The sequence below is a fragment of the Heteronotia binoei genome, chromosome 19 (assembly GCF_032191835.1).
Source record: "Heteronotia binoei isolate CCM8104 ecotype False Entrance Well chromosome 19, APGP_CSIRO_Hbin_v1, whole genome shotgun sequence".
In the NCBI taxonomy this organism is placed as follows: Eukaryota; Metazoa; Chordata; class Lepidosauria; order Squamata; family Gekkonidae; genus Heteronotia; species Heteronotia binoei.
The window spans coordinates 27614940-27639449 of NC_083241.1; the positions used below are offsets into that span (position 1 = coordinate 27614940).

Here is a 24510-nt window from a genome sequence, read left to right on the forward strand (position 1 = left end):
ATCAATTAAAATTAACAATTATACTTTAAATATTGAGCAGATTTTAAAAACAGTTTTGGTGCTAAGTTCCATACCATGATGTTAAGCAGCTCTGTACTTTAGTTGAAGGCCATTCGAAAAAGTGTTGTTTTACAAGCCTTGCGGAATTGGGCAAGGTCCCACAAGGCTCTAACATCACCAGAGAGTTGGTTCTACCAGTCGGGGGCAGCAATAGAGAAGGCTCGTTCTCTGGTAGCCTTCAACCTCGCGTCCCTCGGCCTGGGGATTTCTAATAGATTTTGTGATCCAGATCTCAGTACCCTCTGGGGAATATGTGGGGAGAGACGGTCCCTAAGGTAGACAGGACCTTGGCCATATAGGGCTTTAAAGGTAATAACCAGCACCTTGTAGCGAATCCGGAATACTATTGGCAGCCAATGCAGTCTCTGCAACCCCGGCTGCACATGATCCCGAATAGAGAGACCCAGTAACAGCCTGGCTGCAGCATTCTGCACCAGCTGCAGCTTCCGGATTCGAGACATGGGCAGCCCCATGTCGAGGGCATTACGGTAGTCTAGTCTTGAGGTGACCGTAATATGAATCACTGTTGCTAAGTCGCTGTGCTCTAGGAAGGGTGCCAGCTGTTGTGCCCGCCTAAGATGGAAAAAGGCGGATCTCGCAGTGGCTGCTATCTGGGCCTCCATAGCCAATGTGGGCTCCAGTAGCACCCCCAAGCTCTTGACTTTAGGTGCCGATATCAGTGGCGCCCCATCAAAGGCTGGTAAAGGGATTTCCCTTCCCAGGCCACCACGACTCAGACAAAGGACTTTTGTTTTCATTGGTTTCAGCTTCAGACGACTCAGTCTGAGCCACCCCGCCACGGCTTGTAATGCCCGGGCCAGTTTTTCTGGGGCGGAGGCAGGCTGGCCATCCATCAGCAAATAAAGCTGAGTGTCACCTGCATACTGATGGCAACCCAGCCCGAATCTTCTGACAATCTGGGCAAGGGGGCGCATGTAGATATTAAACAACATGGGGGAAAGCACGACCCCCTGAGGCACCCCACAATTAAGCGGATGCCTCTGGCACGATCGTCCCCCGATCGCCACCCTTTGTCCCCGATCACAGAGAAAGGAGGAAAGCCATTGTAAGGCTAACCCCTGAATCCCCGCATCGGCGAGGTGGTGAACCAGCAACTGATGGTCGACCATGTCGAACGCCTAAAGTCCATAATTCCTCTCTCCCGGCTCCACCCAACCCCCAAATTTTAGTGGGCCACGAAGGAGAAGTGTAAAAATAACTGGGCCACGGGAAAGAAAAGTTTGGGAAGCCCTGCTCTATCTGATTTGAGGAGAGGGTCAGCAACTTGCAGCCAGCCAACTTGATCTGGCCCAAAGAAGTCTGGCCTTGGCCCACTAATTCAGGAAGCTTCCCCTCTGCCTGGCAGGGCTACACTTACACTTCCCATCCATTTTCTTTGCCCATAAGAAAGCTACCTATGCAAGTGTAATTGTTGAAAGAAGGGATGATTGTGGGACGTGTGGAGGGGGGGAATAAATAATACAAGTAGTTGCTAAGGTACCAACCTATTGTCTCCTTGTGTTTCTGCTCATAACTAGGCAATAATGGTGTACTCTTTGCTGGTTGCTAGGCAGTTCTTTTCCCTTCTATAATTAAGCAAAAGCTCCCTAAATTCTGTTAGCACAAAGCCAGCAATAAATTAAAGTGAGAGCACACCAACAGAAGCTGCAGCAAGCCAACCCCCACCTAGGGTTTTTGGGGGCAGGGATGCTTTGGAGGGCGGAGTCTATGGCATCGCACCCCACTGAAGTCCGTGTCCTCCTCAGGCTCTATCCCCAAATCTCCCAAGACTTTCCCAACCTGGATCTAGCAACCCTCCCCTTTCCCATCCTCCGCTGGTGTCCAAGAGGGACCTGGCAGCTCTAGGGGATGGTGACACCCACCATTTTGGGATGGAGCAAGGAATGTAACATGAGGGTAGCCCATGACCAGGGCTTTTTTTGTAGCTGGAATTCCTTTGCCTGTTAGGCCACACCTCCCTGGTGTAGCCAATCCTCCAAGAGCTTACAGAGCTCTCAGTACAGGGCCTACTGTAAGTTCCATGAGGAAAGGCTACATCAGGGGTGTGTGGCCTAATAGGCAAAGGAGTTCCTGCTGCAAGAAAAGCTCTGGCCATAACTATCATCCACGACCCTAGATGTCCTCACTGCTCAATTCTGTTGCCATACGAAGGTTTAGTAGTTCCACTGCTGTGCTCCTAACATATATTTGAAAACATTAGGCACTACAGCAGAGCTAGGGTTGCCAATCCCCAGGTGGGGGCAGGGGATCCCCCAGTTTGGAGACCCTCCCCCCGCTTCAGGGTCGTCAGAAAGCGGGGGGAGGGGAGGGAAATGTCTTCTGGGAACTCTGTTATTCCCTATGGAGATTTATTCCCATAGAAAATCATGGAGAATTGATCTGCAGGTATCTGGGGCTCTGGGGGGGCTGTTTTTTGGGGTAGAGGCACCAAATTTTCAGTATAGCATCTAGTGCCTCTCCCCAAAATACCCCCCAAGTTTCAAAAAGATTGGACCAGGGGGTCCAATTCTATGAGCCCCAAAAGAAGGTGCCCCTATCCTTCATAATTTCCTATGGAAGGAAGGCATTGAAAAGATGTGCCGTCCCTTTAAATGTGATGGCCAGAACTCCCTTTGGAGTTCAATTATGCTTGGCACAGCCTTGATCTTGGCTCCACCCCTAATGTCTCCTGGCTCCACCCCCAAAGTCCCCAGATATTTCTTGCATTGGACTTGGCAACCCTAAGCAGAGCTCTGCCTTCAGTCAAATCCAATATGCATTGCCACTCTAATGCTGAAGATGGGGAGGACCTTGGGAGGGGAACCAAGCTTGAAGAGGATGGTACCCTTACAGTAGGAGTCCCCAACTTTTGAGAATTCTGACAGAGGGTGATGTCTGCAACCACAGAATGACTGCTATAGGAGGTAGAGCCAACCACAAAAGGTCTGAGAAGGGAGCTTATGCACAACTCTCAAAATAATTCTTCAACATTTCAGGCAAAAGCTCTTGTTTAACATAGGGTTGCCAGACTCCTGGTTCAGCCAGGAGATCCCCTGGTCTTCAGGGCTCCAATCCACCACCAGCCAGCTGGCCAGGAGGGGAAACCCTACCCCCAAACAGGCATATCATTGCACAATGTCCCTGACATGATGATGTCACTCAGAAATGACATCATGCCAGAGCCACTGTGTGACAATGTTCTGGTTTTAGGGCAGACTATGGTTTTGTAACAAAAGAAAAGGTTTGCCCAAAACCTAGAGCGTCACGTGCAACATCTGTGATGCGATGACATTGCTTATAAGTGACATCATGACACCATTTGCACAAAACACACGCGGTGGAAGATTCCAGGATGCCCCTGCTGGGAGTGAGGTAGGATCTGGCAATCCTAGTTCCACAAAATGCCCTTTAATCTGCAGCCAATCAGAAGCCTTGTTGGACTGAAGCCCCACCTGGCCCCACCCTGTTCTAAAAACACTTGCGAGGCACCAGGAAAGGTGTTAGTGGGTGCCATGTTGTGGAGCCCCTAATAGATGGTCCCAGGGGCTTGAGAGAACCATTCTGGGCTGCAAGCTCATTGCCACTCTAGTCCTCAATGGATCGTTCCATAAAAAAACAGAAATGTATACTTCATGCAATAGTATGTGTGGCACAGTAGCAGATGGGGAGTTCAAACTGATTTTATAAATTTGTGTCAGTGTACAGAAAAACAAGGCTTTTTTTGAGCAGGAACGCAGTTCTGGCTTGATGTCAATTCTGGCTTGGTGTCAGGGGTGTGGCCTAATATGCAAATGAATTCCTGCAGGCTTTTTCTACAAAAAAAGCCCTGCAGAAAAATGTTGTTGAGCTCTGAAGAAAGGTTTTGAGGTTCAGGCCAGGTTAATGTTACCAGATTGAAGAGATCTCTTTTGGACAAATTGAGTTGGGTTGATTTTTTTGTGGGTTTTTATTGGGGGGGGGGGAATTCCACTCAGATCTAATGAAGCAATTAACATGCAGCTGAAAACACACCATTTATCAAATAACTGTTTGGGTTTTTTCCCCCTTGAAAATAATTTGCATAATTGTTTAGATTTATTAAAAATGTACTGAAGAGGAAGCAATAGCTGTGCTTTTAAAAAAATAAAAATGCTATTCAAATAGATGCTGGACAATTGTAGAAGAGATTATAGATAAGCAGTAAACAGTGGAACTCAAAATTAGCCACTCTATTTGAATTCTCAAAGCAAAACTCTACAGCTGTGCTAAGGAACAAACAAATTTCATACATCCAAACCTTAATTAATCTTGGTTGTTGTTGTTCAACCATCAAGAAATCGCAAACACAATGGACTTGCAAAACTGTTTAGGGAGGACAGATAAATCTAAAATGTTTTAATAGTGAATAAGTTTGTTCTAGAGGACAATCTTTAATGGCAGGGTTGCTCCGTTGCTATTCCTATGAATGTTACATGCCATCCCATTACAACCAAGTTATGGCAAGCCCAGCAAGGGCCTTCCAAGGCAAGTGAGAATCAGAGATGCTTTGTTGTGCCATTTTAGTAACCAGGGCTTTTTTGGTAGAAGAAGCCCAGCAGGACCTTATCTGCATATTAGGCCACACCCCCTGATATCACCATTGTTTTGCGCAGGGCTTTTTTTGTTGGGAAAGCCCAGCAGGAACTAATTTGCATATTAGGTCGCGCCCCTTGATACCAAGTCAGTTGGAACAGTGTTCCTGCTCAAAAAATGCCCTGCTAGTAACACAAGAAGGGGTACAGTGATATCATGCATCAGTTGGGGGGGCGGGAAAGGAGAACAGGATTTCCTGCTGGATGATTAACTCTTATGTGGGAAGACCAAAGCAGCCTTGAGAAGGAGCTGTCCTTAGCTGAAAGAGGTTGTGTGTTGCTTACTCGTTCTCATCTGCGACCACAGTGCACATGGGCGCATCGTAGCACTCGTGCACAGTTCCTGGGACCGGAAAAGAGGACTTCCGGGGCCTGTAGCTTCTCTAACGCTGCAGCCTCCGCCTGGGTTGCTGCAACTGTCCTGACTTTAAAGGCGTGTACAACACACGTGGCAGAACTGTTCCCAGTCAAAGCACATGAGGTGTGGGAGGAGTGAGTGAATATTCTGCTTTGTGCATTTTGCACAACTTGTGGAAAAGCCCAGGATTTTTCAAAGGTTGCAGTGGAGGTGGGTGCAGTGCAATCCCAGTGTCTCTTACGTGTGTTAACTTTGTGCCACGTATTACCATGGAGGATGGTGTGAACAGAAAGGTGTAGTGTAGTCAGGGGGTTCAGGAGATGAGATCAGAGTGCGGTGGAGGGGGCAGGGTTTCAATAAAACCTGCATCCCAAAAGACCTTGACTCAGTCATCCACCCTATCACATTTAAGATTGTGGGTTTTGCATTGCTTCCGTCTCTACACACCAGTAATGGAGAAAGACAAAGGGTGCAAGTGAATGGAAGAATTTGAAAACTGCAGCGAACTACACCATTTTAGACATTCTCCTTTTAAAAGCAAAATTGAATAAAATGCAGAGCAGGCTAAACTTTGGCAAAAACAAAATGATACAATGGGGGGGAAATTGACTCATCCCAGTTTATCAGTGATATGGAGACGTGGCGACTCCTAGTGTCCAAAACTTGCTTCTCAGTCCCACACTGACAAAATAAAAACATATCATAGCCAAGTTTTACTGCGGCTGAGTTCTGGTTCTTCGTAATCACTTCTCACCTCCTACAGAAACTTTATTTATAATTCCTCCTAAGGGTTTGGTTTTTTTTTATTTGGAGCAGACTTCGGAGGATGGTGGAAGACAGGAAGGCCTGGTGTGACTTTGTCCATGGCGTTGCAAAGAGTTGGACTGGACTGTGCGACTAAACAACAACAAAAGGGTTTTATGCTGCTCTTTGATGGGGAGGGGGAGAGAGATTAAGGTACACTTCCCCCCTCATCCGTGTTGAGGCTTAGTGTAGAACCCTCCCCCCGACATACATATCCATTGCATTTCTGCCCATAAATCAACTCTGAAAGACTTGACTGCTTGCCTTCTGCTTCAGCAGAAGCCAGTCCACGAAATGTCAGCGCTGTCTAAGTGTCTGTGAAACATTGGCTGCTGAATATGCCTTTCCACACCAGCTGTGTTTTATACAAACTTTCTTCCGCTAGACTCCACTTGATGGCCTTTTAAGTTGGCAATCAGCTATTCTAAGCGCCTAAATGGCAGGTCACACCTGCTGAGATGAGTGGCAGGAGAGCGGAGAAAGCAGTTTTGGATTTGGCCAAAGGACCTTAAAAAAAAAAAGTAGTTCTACTGAATTTGGGAATGGCTTAAACAAACAGCAGGCCTGTAGCTGTGGGGGCTCTGCCGCTGTGGGGGCTCTGCCGCTTAACTTCCTGTCGGGTGTCCCAACTCTGCCCCCTAACTTCCTGTCGGGTGCCCCAACTCTGCCCCCTAACTTCCTGTCGGGTGTCCCAACTCTGCCCCCTAACTTCTTGTCGGGTGCCCCAACTCTGCCCCCTAACTTCCTGTCGGGTGCCCCAACTCTGCCCCCTAACTTCCTGTCGGGTGCCCCAACTCTGCCCCCTAACTTCCTGTCGGGTGCCCCAACTCTGCCCCCTAACTTCTTGTCGGGTGCCCCAACTCTGCCCCCTAACTTCCTGTCGGGTGCCCCAACTCAAGTGCCCCTGACCTTCCCCCTCTGCTACACCACCCCTTTCTCCCCATGATTTAAATTGCTGCTTTAAAATATTGGTTTAACAAAGTTTGGGATATTCTGATCCAAGATAAATTAGCTGCTAGTATTGTACTGCAAGATAATTCCAAAGCAGATGACTGGTTTATTAAAAAATGGTTTGTCTTTCTAGAATATGTAATAATAAGGAATCTAATTTTGGCAAAATTCCACTAAAATACATGAATATTATGATTTCTTAATTATATGTCTTAACATTGTGCACTATTGTGCCTTATGGCTTGGTGGTGTATTGGACAACTGTTCTTTTGCTCCTTGCTTTTTATTTAGATTACGATGCAACTATGCACTATATGCTCTGTTTTATTTTTATTGTTCTTTGTGCTGGTTTTGCACATAAAAGTTTTAATAAAATTTAAATTGTACATTGCATGGTAGAGGTACCTAGGAGCAGCTGCTGCTCCTCCCAGATCTTTCAATAGTGTGGCAGGGCAGCAGCTGCTCCTGGGTACCCCTCCCATGCAATTTAAATCACTGGGGAGGGAGGGGGCAGCCCCCAGCTCGCACCTCTGCTGGGCCCCAGGTGGTTGTGCTGATGTGTGTGGAAAGGAAGGTCAGTTAAGTCCTTTTTAACATGCCCCTCCCCCAAGTTTTAAAATTGTGGCTACGGGCCTGACAAGCATAGCCAGCTTCAAGAGGGGATTGGATAAACCATATAGAACAGAGGACCACCAGTGGCTATTAGCCACAGCGTATTGTTGGAACTCTCTGTCTGGGGCAGTGATGCTCTGTATTCTTGGTGCTGGGGGGGGAGGAGCAAAGTGGAACAGCTTCTAGCCCCACTTGTGAACTTCCTGATGGCACTTGGAGGGGGGGGGGTTGGCCGCTGTGTGACATAGAGTGTTGGACTGGGTGGGCTACTGGCGTGATCCAACATGGCTTCTCTTATGTTCTTATCTAAGAAGAACACTATAAGCATCCAAAGCATCTCTTTCCAATACTCAAGAGGCCACCGCCACTCATGGAAGAAGAAAACAGGGGTCCCCAGCGTGGTGCCCATGGGCACCACGCTGCCCAGCGACAACCTTCCTGGTGCCCGCCAAATGTGTTTCAGAAGTAGATGGGACCATGTGGGGCTTTTGTCCAGCAAGGCTTCTGCTTGGCCATGCAGACTCTTAAAAATATCACTTTGGGCAACGGTTCCCACCACAGCACAAGGATCTTCACTGTGCAGTTGATGGTAAGCTGGGGCAGCCATTTTGTGGTAGGTTCAAAAAGATTGGGGACCCTTGAATTCTGTACCAGAGTTCCAATCCAGCCTAGCACATAAAAAAAGAGCTAAAATTCCTCCAATCAGCCATATGACTAGGAAGCAGCAGTGGGATAGACTCTATCATTCATCCCATTTTTGTGGGAGATTTTCTCTTTTTGGAAAGGGCTTCATGCACACAATCCCAGCTCTTGGGATTGGGTAAAGCAAGACGTATTTCTGCATACACTGTTCCTCTCCCAGCTACAGATAACATTCATAAAAACATCTTTCACTCATCCCCTAACTGGATTTTGTGCATTAGCATGCATTCAAATGCCACATGTGTATTATATAAATAAAAGCCAAAGACTTGTGCTTAATGGTGTGGGGAATGTGGCATTGGGAAGGCCCCTTCTAAGTGCTGTAAAGGTGTTGGGAGCATTCCAGAATTCTGCAGGCACCATTGGAATTCTGGGAACATAAGAAGGTTGATGTCCTCAACTCCCTTGGATGTTTCCACACCTTGTTAATTAAATCTCAGTTGTTCGCAACATTCCAAGGGTAATGAGTGTGTTTTAGAGACTAGGTGGAGCCAAGTGGGTTTTTGCCCATCAAGGATTCAGCTTGGTTGTGCAAGTTTTTAAAAACATTGTTTTGGCATCAGCTGCGACCACTGCACAAGGAACATCATTGTGTGACTGAAGGTATGCTGAGGCAGCCATTTTGTGCCCGTGCCCAACTTGCTTTGTCAAAATTCCAAAGGTGCCCACACGTTCAGAAAGGTTGGGGACCCCTGGTCTAGTAGGTATAATAGGATCTCATTACGAATTATTTAGTTAACTCCAGGGGTTTTTTTGAGCCGTAACGCACAGGAATGCAGTTCCACCTGGCTTGGTGTCAGGGGTATGGCCAGATATGCAAATAAGCTCCTGCTGGGCTTTCGCTTTTAAAAAAGCCGTGAGAAACTATGATGCCATCAGGTGGTGTGGCCTAATATGCAAATAAGTCCCTGCTGGGCTTTTTCAACAGAAAAAAAATCCCTGTGAAAACAATGGTGCCATAAGGGGGTGTGGCCTAATATGCCAATGAGTTCCTGCTGGGCTTTTTCTGCATAAAAAGCCCTGGTTAACTCTCTCATCTTTCTCTTCCCTCCCCTCCTAGGTCCTGACAGTTTTAGTTCAAAGAGTCTTGCGCTGCAAGCCCAGAAAAAGATCTTGAGCAAAATGGCGACCAAGACTATGGCTAACATGTTAATTGATGACACGAGCAGTGAAATCTTTGATGAGCTGTACAAGGTGACGATAGAGCACATGAAAAACAAGAAAGAAGCCCACAAAATCATGAAGGACTTAATCAAAGTCGCCATTAAAATCGGAATCCTCTACCGCAACAACCAGTTCAACCACGAAGAGCTGGAGCTTGTTGAGAAGTTCCGCAAGAAGCTGAACCAAGCGGCCATGACTATTGTCAGCTTCTACGAGGTGGAGTACACGTTTGACAAAAATGTACTTTCGGGACTCCTGCATGAATGCAAGGACCTGGTGCACGAACTGGTGGAACGGCACCTGACAGCCAGGTCTCACGCTCGAATCAACCATGTCTTCAACCATTTTGCAGACGTGGCGTTCCTGACCGCCCTTTATAGCCTTGACGGGGAATGCCGCCCACACCTCAAAAAGATCTGTGATGGAATCAACAAACTACTTGATGAGAAAATCCTTTGAAACTTTGCTTTTTAAATATGTATGTCAGAAAGACTTGCAACGGAGAAGGTGGATCAGAAACACAAGAACAGACTTCCTTTCTGTAATTTCAAAATGGAACACCCATATTCCGGATCACACAGCATTGTTTGTACACGGAAAACGAGACAGAAAACCAGTCACACGGAGTCCTTGTCCCCAAATAACCTTTTGGGATGCAGGGCAATTTGTTATGTAAAATCATAATGTATCATGACCTCCTTACTGCCATGCTGGGGTTAGAGTTTGATGCCTCTTCCTAACCTCCTGTCCCAAAAGCCTGACATCTGTGTCAAATATTAAAAGAGCCTGGGTATATCTTGAAGAATGGATCCATACAGTCTTGACGAAGAGGGGGCCCCTGAATGTCCTCAAAATGGCAGACCACCTGCTGTTCACATGATCCAGGAATGAAAATAATGTAGGCCAGATACAACAGAAGCACAAAAGGATGGTTTTTAAAGGCTTTTTTTGTTTTCTACAGAAGAATACTAAAAGGCGAGCACCAGTTAAGATGGTATGGCTTGTTCTTCCCAGCCTTTCTGCATTGCCCAAGCTATTCTCTTATTACCGGTTTAAGCCCCACTGCCAACAGGAGTTCAACCCAGAGATCGAACAGGAGGACTGGAGATTCAGCTATTAGAATAGCTCTCCATGGGAGCCCTGATGTTTTTCTGCTGCAGCCTCAATTGCACCATGAGATGGGCAGCTTCCATGCCGGCAAATAATTTAAGGGCACCCTTAAATCATACATAGTATGCTGGGATTCATTTGTGAACGTAGAACAAAAATCCAAGATGAAGCTGGAAAGCAAAGAGGATGCTTGCGGTTTGTTAACAGATAAAGTGAAGCAGCAGCACCACCAAGATTTTAACTTTCTTATTCCATTGTTTTTCAAAGAAGCATTGCTAAATAGGATTAGTATCAGGCTGGGGGGGGGGGGATATCCCTGGTTGATCTGGAGCCAGTCATATATACACAGTAAACCTCACCTGCATCACCAGGTAGACTGGAGGTCTGCAGAGATCTATTTACACCACCCTATGCTCCTCAAAGGGAAGGCATGACAAAAATACAGCTGAAGCCCTTGAAATTAATAGATCCTTCACACATTAACGCAAGAGTTTTCCTTCCTTCCACAGTTAATCCAGCCTGGGGTAACATAGGTTCTTCACACTGGTGTTCTGGGATCATATCAAACACTTTGGTGTGATTCTTAATTTAAAGAGATTTACTGAAGGTAATAATGCACCTTTGGTAGCACAAAACCTGTAGTAACCACTGTTGTCGAGAGTAGAACATTAGTACGGGTATTTCTCGATTAAGCCCACATTCTACAGCTGTCTCAAGTCAACTCTGAAGATTAGCAGAGTTCATAATGTAGTCAGTTCCCTGCTGGTAAGTTTGACTTGTTGACAGTCACTTGGTTTGGGTGTCCCTCAGTTTGCCACTTTTGCTTCTGGGTGGAATCCCTGGATAATATACTACAGGTTAGAGCAACTGTTTGCTAAAATGGGGGAATGCAAAGCATTAGAAAGGATTAAATCTCGCCTATTCAGATACAGGGGCTGATTCCGCACTAACCTTGCTCTGCACCAGGATTCCATTTCTTTCTGCAGCAAGCTGGCAATTTCGCACCAGTTGCTCCGCACCGCCATTTTGCACGGGGAAAACCCACAATTTGCCATGCTGCAGCGTAAACCTGGTTTTTTAAGGTTTACACTGTGGCATGGCAAATTACAGGTTTTCCCCACGCAAAATGGCGGCGTGGAGTAAGAGGTGCGAAATCACCAGCTTGCTCCAGAGAAAACCGAAAGCCTGGCACGGAACAAGGTTAGTGCAGAATCAGCCAGTGCCTTTCAGTAAGATAGTTTTCTACAGACGTCAAAGCAGAAAGGAAGGGCGTTCCAGACAGAAAGCACAAGACAAGAGGAGAGTCTGCTTTATTATCTTGCGCACATTGCTAATTATTTTAGGAAACAGCCAAATGTCTTGTCACTTTTATTTATAAAACTGCGGCAGCCTTAAAAAAATGAGGAGCAAGTATTATGCATTGCTCGTATTGGTATATGCTGTACATTCATTGTTTACTTTTATATTAGTACATAAACACGGTAAAGCATTCTGTTCCAAAATATCGGTAGTATCAGTCAGCTACAAAATGTGTGTTGTATTATAAATTATACATTAAATGATTTGTGATTCAACAGCTTTCTGTTTCCTGGCACTTCTTTTGATGTCTCGCCCCATCAAATTATTTTAAAAGTATATTATAATAAGACATCATGGACGAACAATGACAAAACAGAAAACTCTAAAGCCAAAAGAGGCCATTACTAAGATGGGGATTCCCAGTTGCACTGTATGGTAGCTGAAGATGGGAGACAGACAGAAGGTAGACTGGTGAGCGGCTGAGGAGAATGAGGCACAGAAAGGGGAGAGGACGTGGGGGTTGCCAACAGGAGGCAAATAGAGCAGGGAGGGGGATACAGGGGGAAATGAGTTGCCACCTACAGTCTTTGGCGGTTCCATGCCATGCAGTTGGGCCTGGCCTGATGGCCTGCTCTACACAACTGGTTTCTAGGTTGAGGTTGCTGGGAGGGAGGGAGAGCCGAAGCTTAGAGAAGCAAATAAGTGTAGGTTCGCTGTTAAGTTGGAAGGACAGAAGGAAACAGGAAAGGCAAAAACGCTATAGGTGGTTTCAAGAAAGGGAAAGAGGAAATAGTGGGGTAGGGGGAAATAAGGTATCTCCTGCAAGTCTGTGTAGGTTCCCACTTGTTATTGTATAATTCTCATTTATAATTCTCATACACTCCTCTTTATTCATGGACTTTGTAGCTATTAAGCCCACATTTCTTGCTGAGACTCAAGGCAAATCACAAAATATAAAATGTGATCAGATAGCATAAAATATTGAGTAAGAAATCCAGATAGGACGGGGATTAGAGAACTGGAATACCGTACAAACAAGAAGAACCCTGTCTAAACTTTATTTCAGGGATGCCCAAACTGTGGCTCGGGAGCCACATGTAGCTCTCTCCCACACATATTGAGTGGCTCTTGAAGCCCCCACCACCCCATCAGCTGGCTTGGAGAAGGCATTTGTCTATTTAGATCATTTCTCCAAGCCAAGGCAGCTGCTTTATTTCTACTCTCCCTCCCCCATCTATTTGCCTCCCTCCTTCCCTCCTTGTGGCTCTCAAACATCTGACGTTCATGTCTTGTGGCTCTCAAACATCTGATGTTTATTCTATGTGGCTCTTACCTCAAGCAAGTTTGGCCACCCCTGCTTTAGATTCTAAAGACATGACATACACCATAAGTCAACAAACCCTCAAGGAGAGAGGCATTGTAATGGGAGATGGGGGGGGGGGAATAATTAGAAACTGCTGCCCGCTCTTCTTTGACCCGAAGTGCAACTAGTCCCTCAGAGGGACTGTGTGGATTATATGTCACCACATAATTTAAAAACAATGCCACAAATTATTCATAGCTGAATGAAACTTACTTTTTGAAGCAGAAGAATATTTTATTACACTGCACTTTTATAAAGGTACAGAGTAAGGAAAAAAAAACAGTTTCCATAGACAATAAAAGAGTGTACCACAGGTACAAATAAGCAACCCTCTTTATGTTCTACAAACATAAGTTTAGTGATTGTTCTCCCAAAATTCCTTATACTTACAAGATAAATAGTTAAAACCATCAGAATTCAAAATTTTCAACCAAATGTTTGTTTTTTTAAAAGGAACTCCGCTCGTGTTAAGTGTGCAAAAGGCATAGCTATGGTGGGTGCGAAACATCACATGGTTATAATGGTAGAAAACTGCATAGCTGTGAAACGGAAGCTTTGCTAGCTGATGCAGTCCATTCACTTTTGCTCAAGGCTAGCTTTAAAATCTGATGCACACTGCCAGCAGTCCGTGGAAAGAACGTTCTCGAGGTTCCCTCATCAGCGATGTACAAATGTAAACATTAAATACATATTCTACACACTAATATCTGTGATTTCAATACCATTACATTTCAGTGCATTTTAGTCGAGCCCTCGATTTGGATGATGCTGGAATCGTGGCAAAGCAGTTTGCACCCTTCTGTTGGGTGGCCATGCCGAACTCCTGATGCTTGTACTCCCTTGTGTCCTCTGGAGTATATAAAAAGCGGCTTTGCTTTCTGACACTGAGGTGAATGCAAAGACATCTACCATGCTGCAGAAGCAGAGGCAAGACCTGTCCACATGCCCAGGGTTTGGTGGGACCATATTGTGCTGCTCTACACAAATGCACACACATGGGGGAGGGGACGTGGCTCAATGCAAAAGCATTCGCTTGGCCAGCAGAAGGTCCTAGGTTCAATCCCCAGCAGCTCTAGTTAAAGGATCTGGCGGCAGATGGCACGAAAGGCCTCTACCTGAGGCTTTGGAGAGCAGCTGCCAGTCGGAGTAGACAATACTGATGGACCCAGGGTCTGATTCACTATAAGACAGCTTCATGTGTCCATGCACAAGCCCTCAACCCTAGTTCCTCCAATCGCCCAGGCTCCCTGCACCGTTTGCTCAGCTTCTATAATCTATACAATATATGATACATTACACATTACCTATAAACACACACATCACAACTCAACTCCCTTCTCCCATACTGGTAAAACCACCACCACGAGGTGACACATCTACTATTTTGTGCCGTGAGGATTTTCTTGCAATGATGCCTGCTACACAGCAAGATTCAAGGTCTGGTAAACCACACAGAACATCAGCTTTTTATAAGCTTTCCTGCAGGAAGATGGTTTTAGAGGGTAGCCATGCAAGCCTGCAGTAAAACAGATTCAAGTCTAGTAGCACCTTAAGGACCAAGAAAAGTTTCAAGGTATGAGCTTCAAAAGTCAAAGCTCCTGACTGGAGGAGGATATTGGATTTACATCCCACCCTATACTCTGAATATCAGAGTCTCAGAGCAGTCACAATCTCCTTTGCCTTCCTCTCCCACAACAGACACCCTGTGAAGTGGGTGGGGCTGAGAGGGTTCTCACGGCAGCTGCCCTTTCAAGGACAACTCCTATGAGAGCTATGGCGGACCCAAGGCCATTCCAGCAGCTGCAAGTAGATGAGTGGGGAATCAAACCCGGTTCTCCCAGATAAGAGTGTGCATTCTTAACCACTACACCAAACAGGACCCAGAGATCTCTATTTCTACTTGTGTCTGACAAAGGGAGCTTTCATTCTCAGAAGTTTATACCCTGAAATTCTTGTTAGTCTCTAAAGTGCTACTGGACTCTAATTTAACTGGCATGAAGATGTAAATGATAAGAACGTAAGAGAAGCCATGTTGAATCGGGACAATGGCCCATCCAGCCCAGCACTCTGTCACACAGTGGCCAGATCCCAGGTGCCATCAGGAGGTCCTTCAGTGGGGCCAGGACACTAGAGAAGCCCTTCCACTGTTGCCTCCCCAAGCACCAAGAATACAGAGCCTCACTGCCCCAGACAGAGAGTTCCATCAATACCCTGTGGCTAATAGCCACTGATGAACCTCTGCTCCATCTGTTTATCCAGTCGCCTCTTGAAGCTGTCTATGCCTGTAGCTGCCACCACTTCTTGAGGCAGTGAATTCCACATGTTAATTACTTGGATACAGAAGGACGTTATCTGTTCTTAAGCTTAACTGCTCGCTAATTTCATTGAGTTCCCAAAATTTCTTATATTGTGAGAAAGGGAGAAAAGTGTTTCTTTCTCTACCTTCTCTATTCCATGCATAATTTTGTTAATCTCTCATGTCACCCCTCAATGGTCATTTCCCCAAGCTCACCCCTTCAACTTTTCTTCATAGGGAATCATAAGAGTTGGAAGGGACCTCCAGGGTCATCTAGTCCAACCCCCTGCACAATGCAGGAAACTCACAAATACCTCCCCCTAAATTCACAGGATTTTCATTGCTGTCAGATGGCCATATAGCCTCTGTTTAAAAACCTCCAAGGAAGGAGAGCCCACCACCTCCCAAGGAAGCCTGTTCCACTGAGGAACCATTCTAACGGTCAGGAGATTCTTCCTAATGTTGAGCCGGAAACTCTTTTGATTAAATTTCAACCCACTGATTCTGGTCCTACCTTCTGGGGCCACAGAAAACAATTCCACACCATCCTCTAGATGACAGCCCTTCAAGTACTTGAAGATGGTGATCCTATCACCTCTCAGCCACCTCCTCTCCAGGCTAAACATGCCCAGCTCCTTCAACCTTTCTTCATAGGACTTGGTCTCCAGACCCCTCACCATCTTCGTCGCCCTCCTCTGAACCCGTTCCAGCTTGTCTATATCCTTCTTAAAATGTGGTGCCCAAAACTGTACTCCAGGCGAGGTCTTACCAGAGCAGAGTAAGATGTTCCATCGCCTTAATCATTTTCGTTGTCCTTTTCTGTACTTTTTCCAATGCTGTGTCTTTTTGGAGGAACAACCAAAACTGTACACAGTATTCCAAATGAGATTACACCATAGATTTATAAACTGGCATTATATTAGCCGATTTGTTTTCATTCCCCTTCCTAATAATCCCCAGCATAGCATCTGCCTTTTTTATTTTACTGCAGTCACACAGTGAGAGTTGCCATTTCAATGAGTTATCTATCACAACTCCAAGATTTCTCTCCTGATGGGTTACCACCAGTTTGGACCCCTTCAAGATATAATAATTATTAGGAGTTTTGGCTTCGATGTGCATTATTTCGCACTTGCCCATGTTGAACTTTTTTTGCCATGTTGATACCCGGTTGCCCAGCCTCATGAGATCCCTGGAGTGCCTCACTGCCCTGAACATCTTACTGTCATTCGCAAACTCAGCCACCTCACTGCTTACTTCCTACTCCAAATCATTAATGAACAAGCTAAAAGGCACCAAACCTAGTACAAAGGCCTGTGGTACCCCACTGCTTACCACCTTCCACTGTGAAAACTGCCAATTTATACTTGTTCTATCTCCTGTTAATTAACCAGTTTTTAATCCACAAGAGGACTTGTCCTTGTATCCTACGACTGCTGAGTTTACGTAGGAGCCAACTTTATCAAAAGCTTTCTCGAAGTCTAGGTCAACAACAACTCGTGTTTTGACTTTGACAACATGTTTGTTAAACCCCCATCAAAGAACTCTAAAAGGTTAGTGAGACAAGATCTTCCCTTACAAAATTCATCCTGATTCTTCCTCGATAGCTTTTGTTCATCAGCATGCCTACTAATTCAGTTTTTAACAATAGATTCCACTAATTTACCTGGTATCGATATTACAGTCAGGCCTGTAATTTCCCAGTCATAATCACCTCACATAGACTTAGATCAGACTTGAACCCAAGGATTATGTATGCTTGTATGAATATTTTAAAAAGACATTAGAACCCCCCAAATACTGCAGTTTTGGCAGTTTAGAGATTGTGCCAAGCAGAGATACACACTGGGTGTTGCAAGGGAACAATCACAGACAAAGACATGTAGTGACAAGACAGAAGAAAGAACCTCAAGAACCGCATAGAACAGCTATTTGATTTTGAACCTCTTTGTGAAAGTGATGCTTCCAAGTGCTGTGGGTGAAAACCTCCATGCAACTCTGAAGCATCACAAAACAGGTTTCAACCCACAATTGTTTGCATTGGCAAGTCATGTGAATGAGGCTGCTTCAGCACAATTCATACACTCTGGCATCTTGCTGGGCGCTGCCAAGGGAGGGCCAAACCAGATGAGTTGCCAAGAGCTCTGTGTCTGGAGCTCCCAGATCTTGTGTAAAAATCCAATAAGCTTAGGGCAAAGGCTCCAGTTTGGATGGGGGTCACAGCAGACAGCTAAGCTTCATCTCTCCCCTGCATTATTGTCCTGATCTGAAACTACTCTGGGGCATCGCTATTTTGCCCTGCTGGGGAAACATGAAGATACAGGTATTGTATGCTCCTCCAAGAGACCAGCTATAACTGTTGCTTGGAAATGTTTTAGATCAGGAGAATGGAAGGGAGGTGCAGCTTCAACCACACTCCCCTCAAATTGCAATCTCAATCCAAATCAGGACCTTCAGAACCTGATAATCAAATCGGGGGGGGGGGGGGGGACCACTAGGAGGTCCAGACCCAGGACTTCCAACTTCTCATCTGGTTTGGCTCTGCTGCACCAACAAAATATTTAGCTTTTTAACATTTTCCAGAGGTATGTATCTGAAAATACACATGGAAGTTCATTTAATGCTTATATAAGGTTTTCCCAGACACATTTCCCACAACAGAAATCATCACAAAAGGTCTCCTATGATGACATGGTATATTAAAAAAGGGTCTCAAAGCGCTTGGCAACCATGGAAACCCATAGGTGGGGGAGCCTTAGGTTTTTACAAGACAAAAAAACTGCAGTTTTATAATGGAGAAAGTCAAACTTTGCCCACTCGGTCTTCAATTATAAAATGTCTTACATATGTGAGCTAATCCTTGGAGAGGCACACTGAATGATAACAGGTCCCCAAACCCCAGCATCCCAGAAACAACATTAGGTTTGTGTTCAACGTAACACCAAGCCAGGGTGGCAATCACTGCTAGTGTATCTTGTAACTGAATGTCAATTTCACACAGTTTGAGCCAACAAACTGCTCTGCAAGAGCTGCCATCTTGTTTTAATACAACTGGTGGCTTTGGGTGCCATTTTAAGGGGGGGGGATGTCACAAATAAAGCCAACAAGGTTTAAGCAGCAGTTTGACAACGTAAGACACGTGAACAACTTCATTAAGTAGCAGACAATCCTATGAATAGCGTTGGGACCATACAAGTATGTAACAGAAAATACATACTTTTTAGTTGAGACAACGCATCTCATTAAAACATTTACTGATACTTTTATTTGGCCACTGTCAGTGACTGATATATCCTGAGCTTTTTTCCTCTTTTTAGCAGGCACCGAAGAATACTTGCCTAGAGGCATACGGGGTCCACACTTGCACCACACCACTCTCGATAAGCAGGAACAGAGGCGGGATTGTTTTCGTAAACCCGTGTGATCACACACTTCCTTCCGGAAAAGGAGGCACTAATGACACCCTCAGGATTCTCCCATCACCTTCTGGCATTGGTAAAGTAAACAGTCCGGAAGAGCAGGACTTGGCGACCTGAACCACAGAGCCAGCATCCCACCATGGATACGGCAGTGCAGTAAGCCAGGGACTGACGGAAGCAGTTTGCAAGCTGCTATGCCCTCGTTGCCTAAAAAAGAAAAGAGACAGGACCGTCTGTTAAATTGTAAAAGATGCCTGGCATTTATTTATTATTACTTGAGAATTCTATCTCACCCTCCCCTGCAAGTGGGCTCAGGGCAGGTTACAAGAAAAATGAAAACAGTTGACCGTAACACCAGAAATTAAAACCCAGAAGCTAGGTTAAAAACAAAGATGGTGAGCTAAAAAAACCAGCAGAGTCAGGAAAGTTCCACGGGTGTACTACAAATGTGCACTAAGGACCACATATGGCCTGGTGCCATGTACAGCATATGCAGGTTAGAAGAAAAAGAAAAGAACAGACTGGATTTATACCCTGCCCTTCACTCAGTCTCTCAGAAAAGCTTGCAATCTCCTTTCCCTTCCTCTCCCCACAACAGGCACCCTGTAAGGTAGGTGGGGCTCAGACAGTTCAGAGGTACCTAGGGCCTACACTTGTACAACGTTGCTCTTGATAAGCAGAAACAGAGGTGAATTTGTTTTGGTAAACCCCTGCACAATCACACACTTCCTTCCAGAAAAAGAACTGCTCTTGAGAGAACAGCTCTTGAGAGAACTGTGACTGACCCAAGGTCACTCAGCAGGTACATATGGAGGAGTGGGGAATCAAACCTAGTTCTCCCAGGTTAGAGTCCGTGCTCCTTATCACTACCAAACTGGTAGGGAGGCCAATACAGCTGCACACCCATCACCGCAACCAAAGGCCTGCTGGAACAGCTGTTTTAAAGGCTCCACAGAATGGTACTAAGTCCCACAGGACCCTGGTCTCACTTGGGAGCATGCTCCACCAGGCCGGAGCCAAAGCTGAAAAGGGGTTGGCTATGCTGGAGGCTAGACAGATGTCTTTTGAGCTGAAGGCAACCAGGAGACGTTCTGAAGAGTGTAAAGCTCTCCAGGGGACATATTGGGAGAGACGGTCTTGCAGGTATGCTGGCATGGTAATACACACTGAAGAGATGTTCAAAGGACTCTGTCTTGGATTCCAAGAGCAACTGGTTGGGTATGCCCAGGGACTCCTTGGATATGTTTGTCAAAATGCCACATACACCCTCAACCAGCCTGTTTTGACACTTCAGGAAATTTCAGAAAGAAATTTGTGAGATGCAGGTTCAAAATTCAAAAAATCCAGCGGCCAACAGAAACATCGCCATATGTGTACCTATCAGATAACCCCACCCCCAAATCAGTCAATCTGTTTTGCTTTGTTGCTGTTATATCACAGCTGACTTATGGCGACCCTGTGGAGTTTTCAAGGCAAGAGTCATTCAGAGGTGCCTTACCATTGCCTACCTCCTCTGAATCAAGAACCTGTATTCTTTAGTGGTCTCCCACCCAAATATACTGCCCAGGGATGACCCTGCTTAGCTTCTGAGATCTGATCAAATCAGGCTAGTCTGGGCTATTCAGATCACAGCAACTTGTTTGCCTACATGTTATCAACGCTCACAGGGTTAACTCAAGCTGGGGTTGGGAGGGTTTTTTTGGGGCGGGGGGGGGGAGGTTAAAGATCTATTTCATTGCCTACTTTAAATATGTATTGATGTACTGTTACCAACTTGGATCATATGTGCTACAAACTGGAAGATGTCCCAAGTTACTTTACTTACCTATGATATCCACAGTATGTAGCTTTAGTTTTTGCTGCAAGGTGTTTAAAATGACTGATAAAGATCCCTGAGATGATGTCATTTTTAGGTTTTGTTTGACATCGTTAGAAAAGGAGAGCCACAGTTTTCCAAATTCTTCAGTGGTCGTTTCCATTGGTCTGGGAAAGAACATACAACTATAAGAAGAGCCCTGCTGGATCAGAGCAGTGGTCCATCTAGTCCTGCATCCTTTCTCACACAGTGGCCAACCAGTTCCTCTGCAGGGCCGACAACAGGGCAGAGAGGCCAAGGCCGTCATAAGAACACCAGAAGAGCCCTGCTGGATCAGACCAGTGGTCCATCTAGTCCAGCATCCTGCCTCACACAAGTGGCCAGCCAGTTCCTCTGGTGGGCCGACAACAGGCAGAGGCCGAGGCCTTCCACCGATGCTGCTTCCTGGCACTGGAATTCAGAGTCTGACTGCCTCTGAATGTGGAGGTTCCTTTTAGTCACCAGGGCCAGTAGCCATTGATGGACTTATCCTCCATGAAGCTAAAGATTTTGCCAAGACAACAATTATTATTATTGTAAAGTATTTTGAAGTAGTTTTTTTAAAAAACAAACAAATCTTCTTGCCCAATCACTACAAAATTTAATATATCTCAACTTTTAAAAATGTTAAGCAATTAAAAAATTACCTCACTCATTAAGGATTGAAAAGTCTAAAAAATAAAACCCTTTATACATGATACTACTGTGGGAGTAAAAACAGAGGGCAACAGTATCAGGGTTCCTTTCTTTAATGTCCCAGGCCACTGACATTTATGAAAATACATGAGAGAGTCCCTTAGTTTTGGGATAAACTTAGGAAATAACGCATGCGGGTGCACATGATGTACACAGAGCAACAAGTAATATGGAGTTAAAGAAAGAATTCAGATCAACATTGATTACTTGACTGCACTACGAATATACTTATTACCACTTATTATTACCTGATAAAATCCAACAGCACTAATGTCACTGAAAACCTGAGGCACGTCTCTGATTCTAGATGGTAACTGAGGGATCCAGACAGCAGTCCCTCTGAGCAGAGCTCTTCCATGAATACACACTTCTGGAAGCTTTCTATGCTTTGAGCTTCTATTTCAGCAAAATGGAAGCTGAGATTTTCAGAGATCTGCAAAGCAAAGGGTGGAGGGGGGGATGAACCAAAAGGATTTAGAAAGGGCTTTTGGGGGGGGGGGGAGGTGTTAAACATCAGGTCTTTCTTTCAAGAGGAAATGAAAACTGAATCACTACAGAAATCATAAACCATTCGTGTCATTACCTTAAAATGTTTGGAGTTCTCAAATTCCAGCTTTCCAGCTTTAAGTGCAGAAAGACTTTTATTGGCAAGAAATACGAAAAGGATGAAGCTGTCCACTTTCCATATTTTACACAAGTACAACATGACGGTTTCATTGCCACAAAGTTCTGAGATCTCCGAATGAGGATATTTGGCTACTTCTTCGGGTAAGTAAGGCGTCAGAGAGAGTTGCCTTTTGACTACAGGCTGAGCATTTGGAGAAGGCTGGAAAATCTCCAAGTTCCCATCCGCAAACAAAGATGAAGGCGAGACTCTGCAATCCAGAAGCTTCTCACCCAGTTCGGCTTCTGGCAGAGAATGAGACCTATCCAATACTGCCTTTGATTCTGGAGCTTCACAGGAATTCAGTGAAGCTTTCCGTAACCTCAGGTGCCCATTGTTTTGGAAGGGCTTTTTGTTCCTAGATAATGCATTGGGCGAAAGACTGAGGGGCAGGCTAGCAGTGCTTTTGATGCTGAACGATTCTTCACTGTTTTGGGATTCACCTGTTTTAGATTTCCTTTTGAACTTCTGGGCGGTAGAGTCTCCTTTGCCCATCTGAAAGCAAATAGAAATATACCTTTTAAATGCAAGGTGTGTTTTAAAGGACCAAGAAAAAAAACTCCTCTACATAATTTCAAAAGGTAGTTTTGAGCAATATATCAGAGAAAAGTGCTAAGAGACAGTGTGATTTAGTGGTTACAGTGACAAATGAGAATTATTATTAATAATAATAATATCCTGCTTTTCTATCTGACTGGAGACCCAAAGCAATTTTGGGAGACCCATGTTCAAATCCTTGTTCAGCCATGAAGCTCATTGGGAGACCTATTTACTTCTGTGCTGCCTTTCCACCCCAATCAGATCCCCCAGGCTGCAAATATCAAGATATTTCAACATTAGAACAGCATATAAAATAGCACATAAAATAATTCAACTAAAAACAAACATATAACACCAAAACCTGAGAGTAGGGTCAACAACAGTTATTAACAAAAAGGTCTTCACCCACTGGCAGAAGACAACAACAGACGGATGACTCTCCCTGGGAAGGGAGCAATGTTCCCTATAAGCTGCAGAGTCTTGTGAGCAAAAATTCTGCTTTGTGAGCTACTGGCATTAAGTTGTGAGCTACTGGCATTAAAGTTGTGAGCTACTGCATACATTTATGTGCTCTGGGGTCATCCTTCCTGAGTTAAGAGAAAAATCTGTGAGCTGGAGGCTAAAAATCTGTGAGGTAGCTCATGCTAACTCAGCTTAGAGGGAACACTGGAAGGGAGTTCCAAAATTTTGGTGCCATGACCAAGAAGGCCCTTTCTCAGGTTACTGCCCAAATAGAATCAAATTGCAGGGGCTCCCAAAGTGGGGCCTCTGAAGATAACTGCAATGGATGGGGAGGTTCATAAGTCAGTTTCTTACAAATTTAGGCAAGACGCAAACGAAACAAATGAGATTATAAAACAAGTAGCAGCAATTGATTCAGAATTGTTTAAAGGGGATGTAGTGAAGGTTTCAAGCACATGGTCAATCGCAGTGACTCATCTCCTGTAAGAAACACCAGGATCAGGCCTGTTTGACAATCTTCTCTCTTGATTTTTTAAAATTTATTATTCAGAAGGAAAAATGATAAAGGTTACAGAGAAAGGGGAACAGTAAGCGATATGCTTGGCTTCCCTCTTTGAGGAAACTGCTAAGCCATAAGCAGGAAAAGGCTGAAGCACAGACTCACGCAGGGAGGCTATACATCCAGATTTTCAGCAGGAGAAACAGAGACATCATCCAGGCTGCAAAGAGCTACTTTGGGTGAGCTTAATGACCCGCATTTACCCAGCAGAATTTGATTTTTCTCCACTTCGAACAGCTGATGCCCTTGACAAACTATTTTTACAATTCCCCTCAACTCCAGAAGGCTTTTGGCAGGAGGAACTGCTATTCTCCATCCAATTCAACTGAATGGATTTCCATTTACTACCCTGGTTGAGTTCACAGCTCAAGCCTAAAAAACTTCCACTCAGCAGCAGTAAATATCCTCCGATTTACTGAAATGCTGCCTAGGGCTGCTGCTGCTACCAAGTTAAACAGCACTCTCATACCAGACTGACGTTGCCCTGCAGTCCCAGGCCAACAAAGAGGGTTGAGGCAAGTTGCTGCTTCTCCTTCTCCTCCTTGGACAGGCTGGTAATTTCCTGCTCAGACTGCAAGGCAAAGTTATCGACTGCATGCTCCGCAGATGTGCTGCTCTCTATTGCTGGCTTTACACTGTCTTCCTTTTCCACTAGGCTTTCCTTTTTGGGAAGGTAGCCCTCTTTTCCCCACAGCTTCTTCACGCCTTCAAGCTTCAGTGTGTTGGCTCTAAAGAATACACAATTATGAAAGGTAACACAAGTAACACTAGAAGGGAGCTTTAAAGAGGTTATTTTTTGTAGCACCGAGAAGGTTGGAGACCAATCAAATTTAAAAGAACCTCTGCAAGGGGGCTCAACACCTTACCGCCAGTGAGGGGCAGTGCGAGATGGGAGTTACTGGGGTGGATTCAGCTATTCTCCAGGCTTCCTCCCACTTAAGTCGTTCTTCCTGCAATGAAAGAGCCACCTAATTTGGAGGCAGGCT

The 24510-nt window shown here is 45.1% G+C and overlaps 2 protein-coding genes across 2 annotated transcripts in view; one reads left to right on the top strand and one right to left on the bottom strand.

Moving 5' to 3' along the window:
- Nucleotides 1–11947, top strand: part of TNFAIP8L3 (TNF alpha induced protein 8 like 3) — an 81513-nt gene extending 69566 nt beyond the window's left edge. Inside the window, exon 2 of the mRNA XM_060260306.1 lies at nt 9158–11947. Within this exon, the coding sequence (XP_060116289.1) occupies nt 9158–9720 (563 nt within the window). The 3' untranslated portion in view covers nt 9721–11947. The remainder of the gene's footprint in view (nt 1–9157) is intronic.
- Nucleotides 11948–18330: 6383 nt separating this feature from the next.
- The window catches only part of AP4E1 (adaptor related protein complex 4 subunit epsilon 1), a 31614-nt gene continuing 25434 nt past the window's right edge, over nt 18331–24510 (bottom strand). Inside the window, exons 17-21 of the mRNA XM_060260176.1 lie at nt 23994–24252; nt 21883–22458; nt 21548–21732; nt 20574–20731; nt 18331–18955 (exon numbers count right to left, since the gene is read on the bottom strand). Of these exons, the coding sequence (XP_060116159.1) occupies nt 18795–18955; nt 20574–20731; nt 21548–21732; nt 21883–22458; nt 23994–24252 (1339 nt within the window). The 3' untranslated portion in view covers nt 18331–18794. The remainder of the gene's footprint in view (nt 18956–20573; nt 20732–21547; nt 21733–21882; nt 22459–23993; nt 24253–24510) is intronic.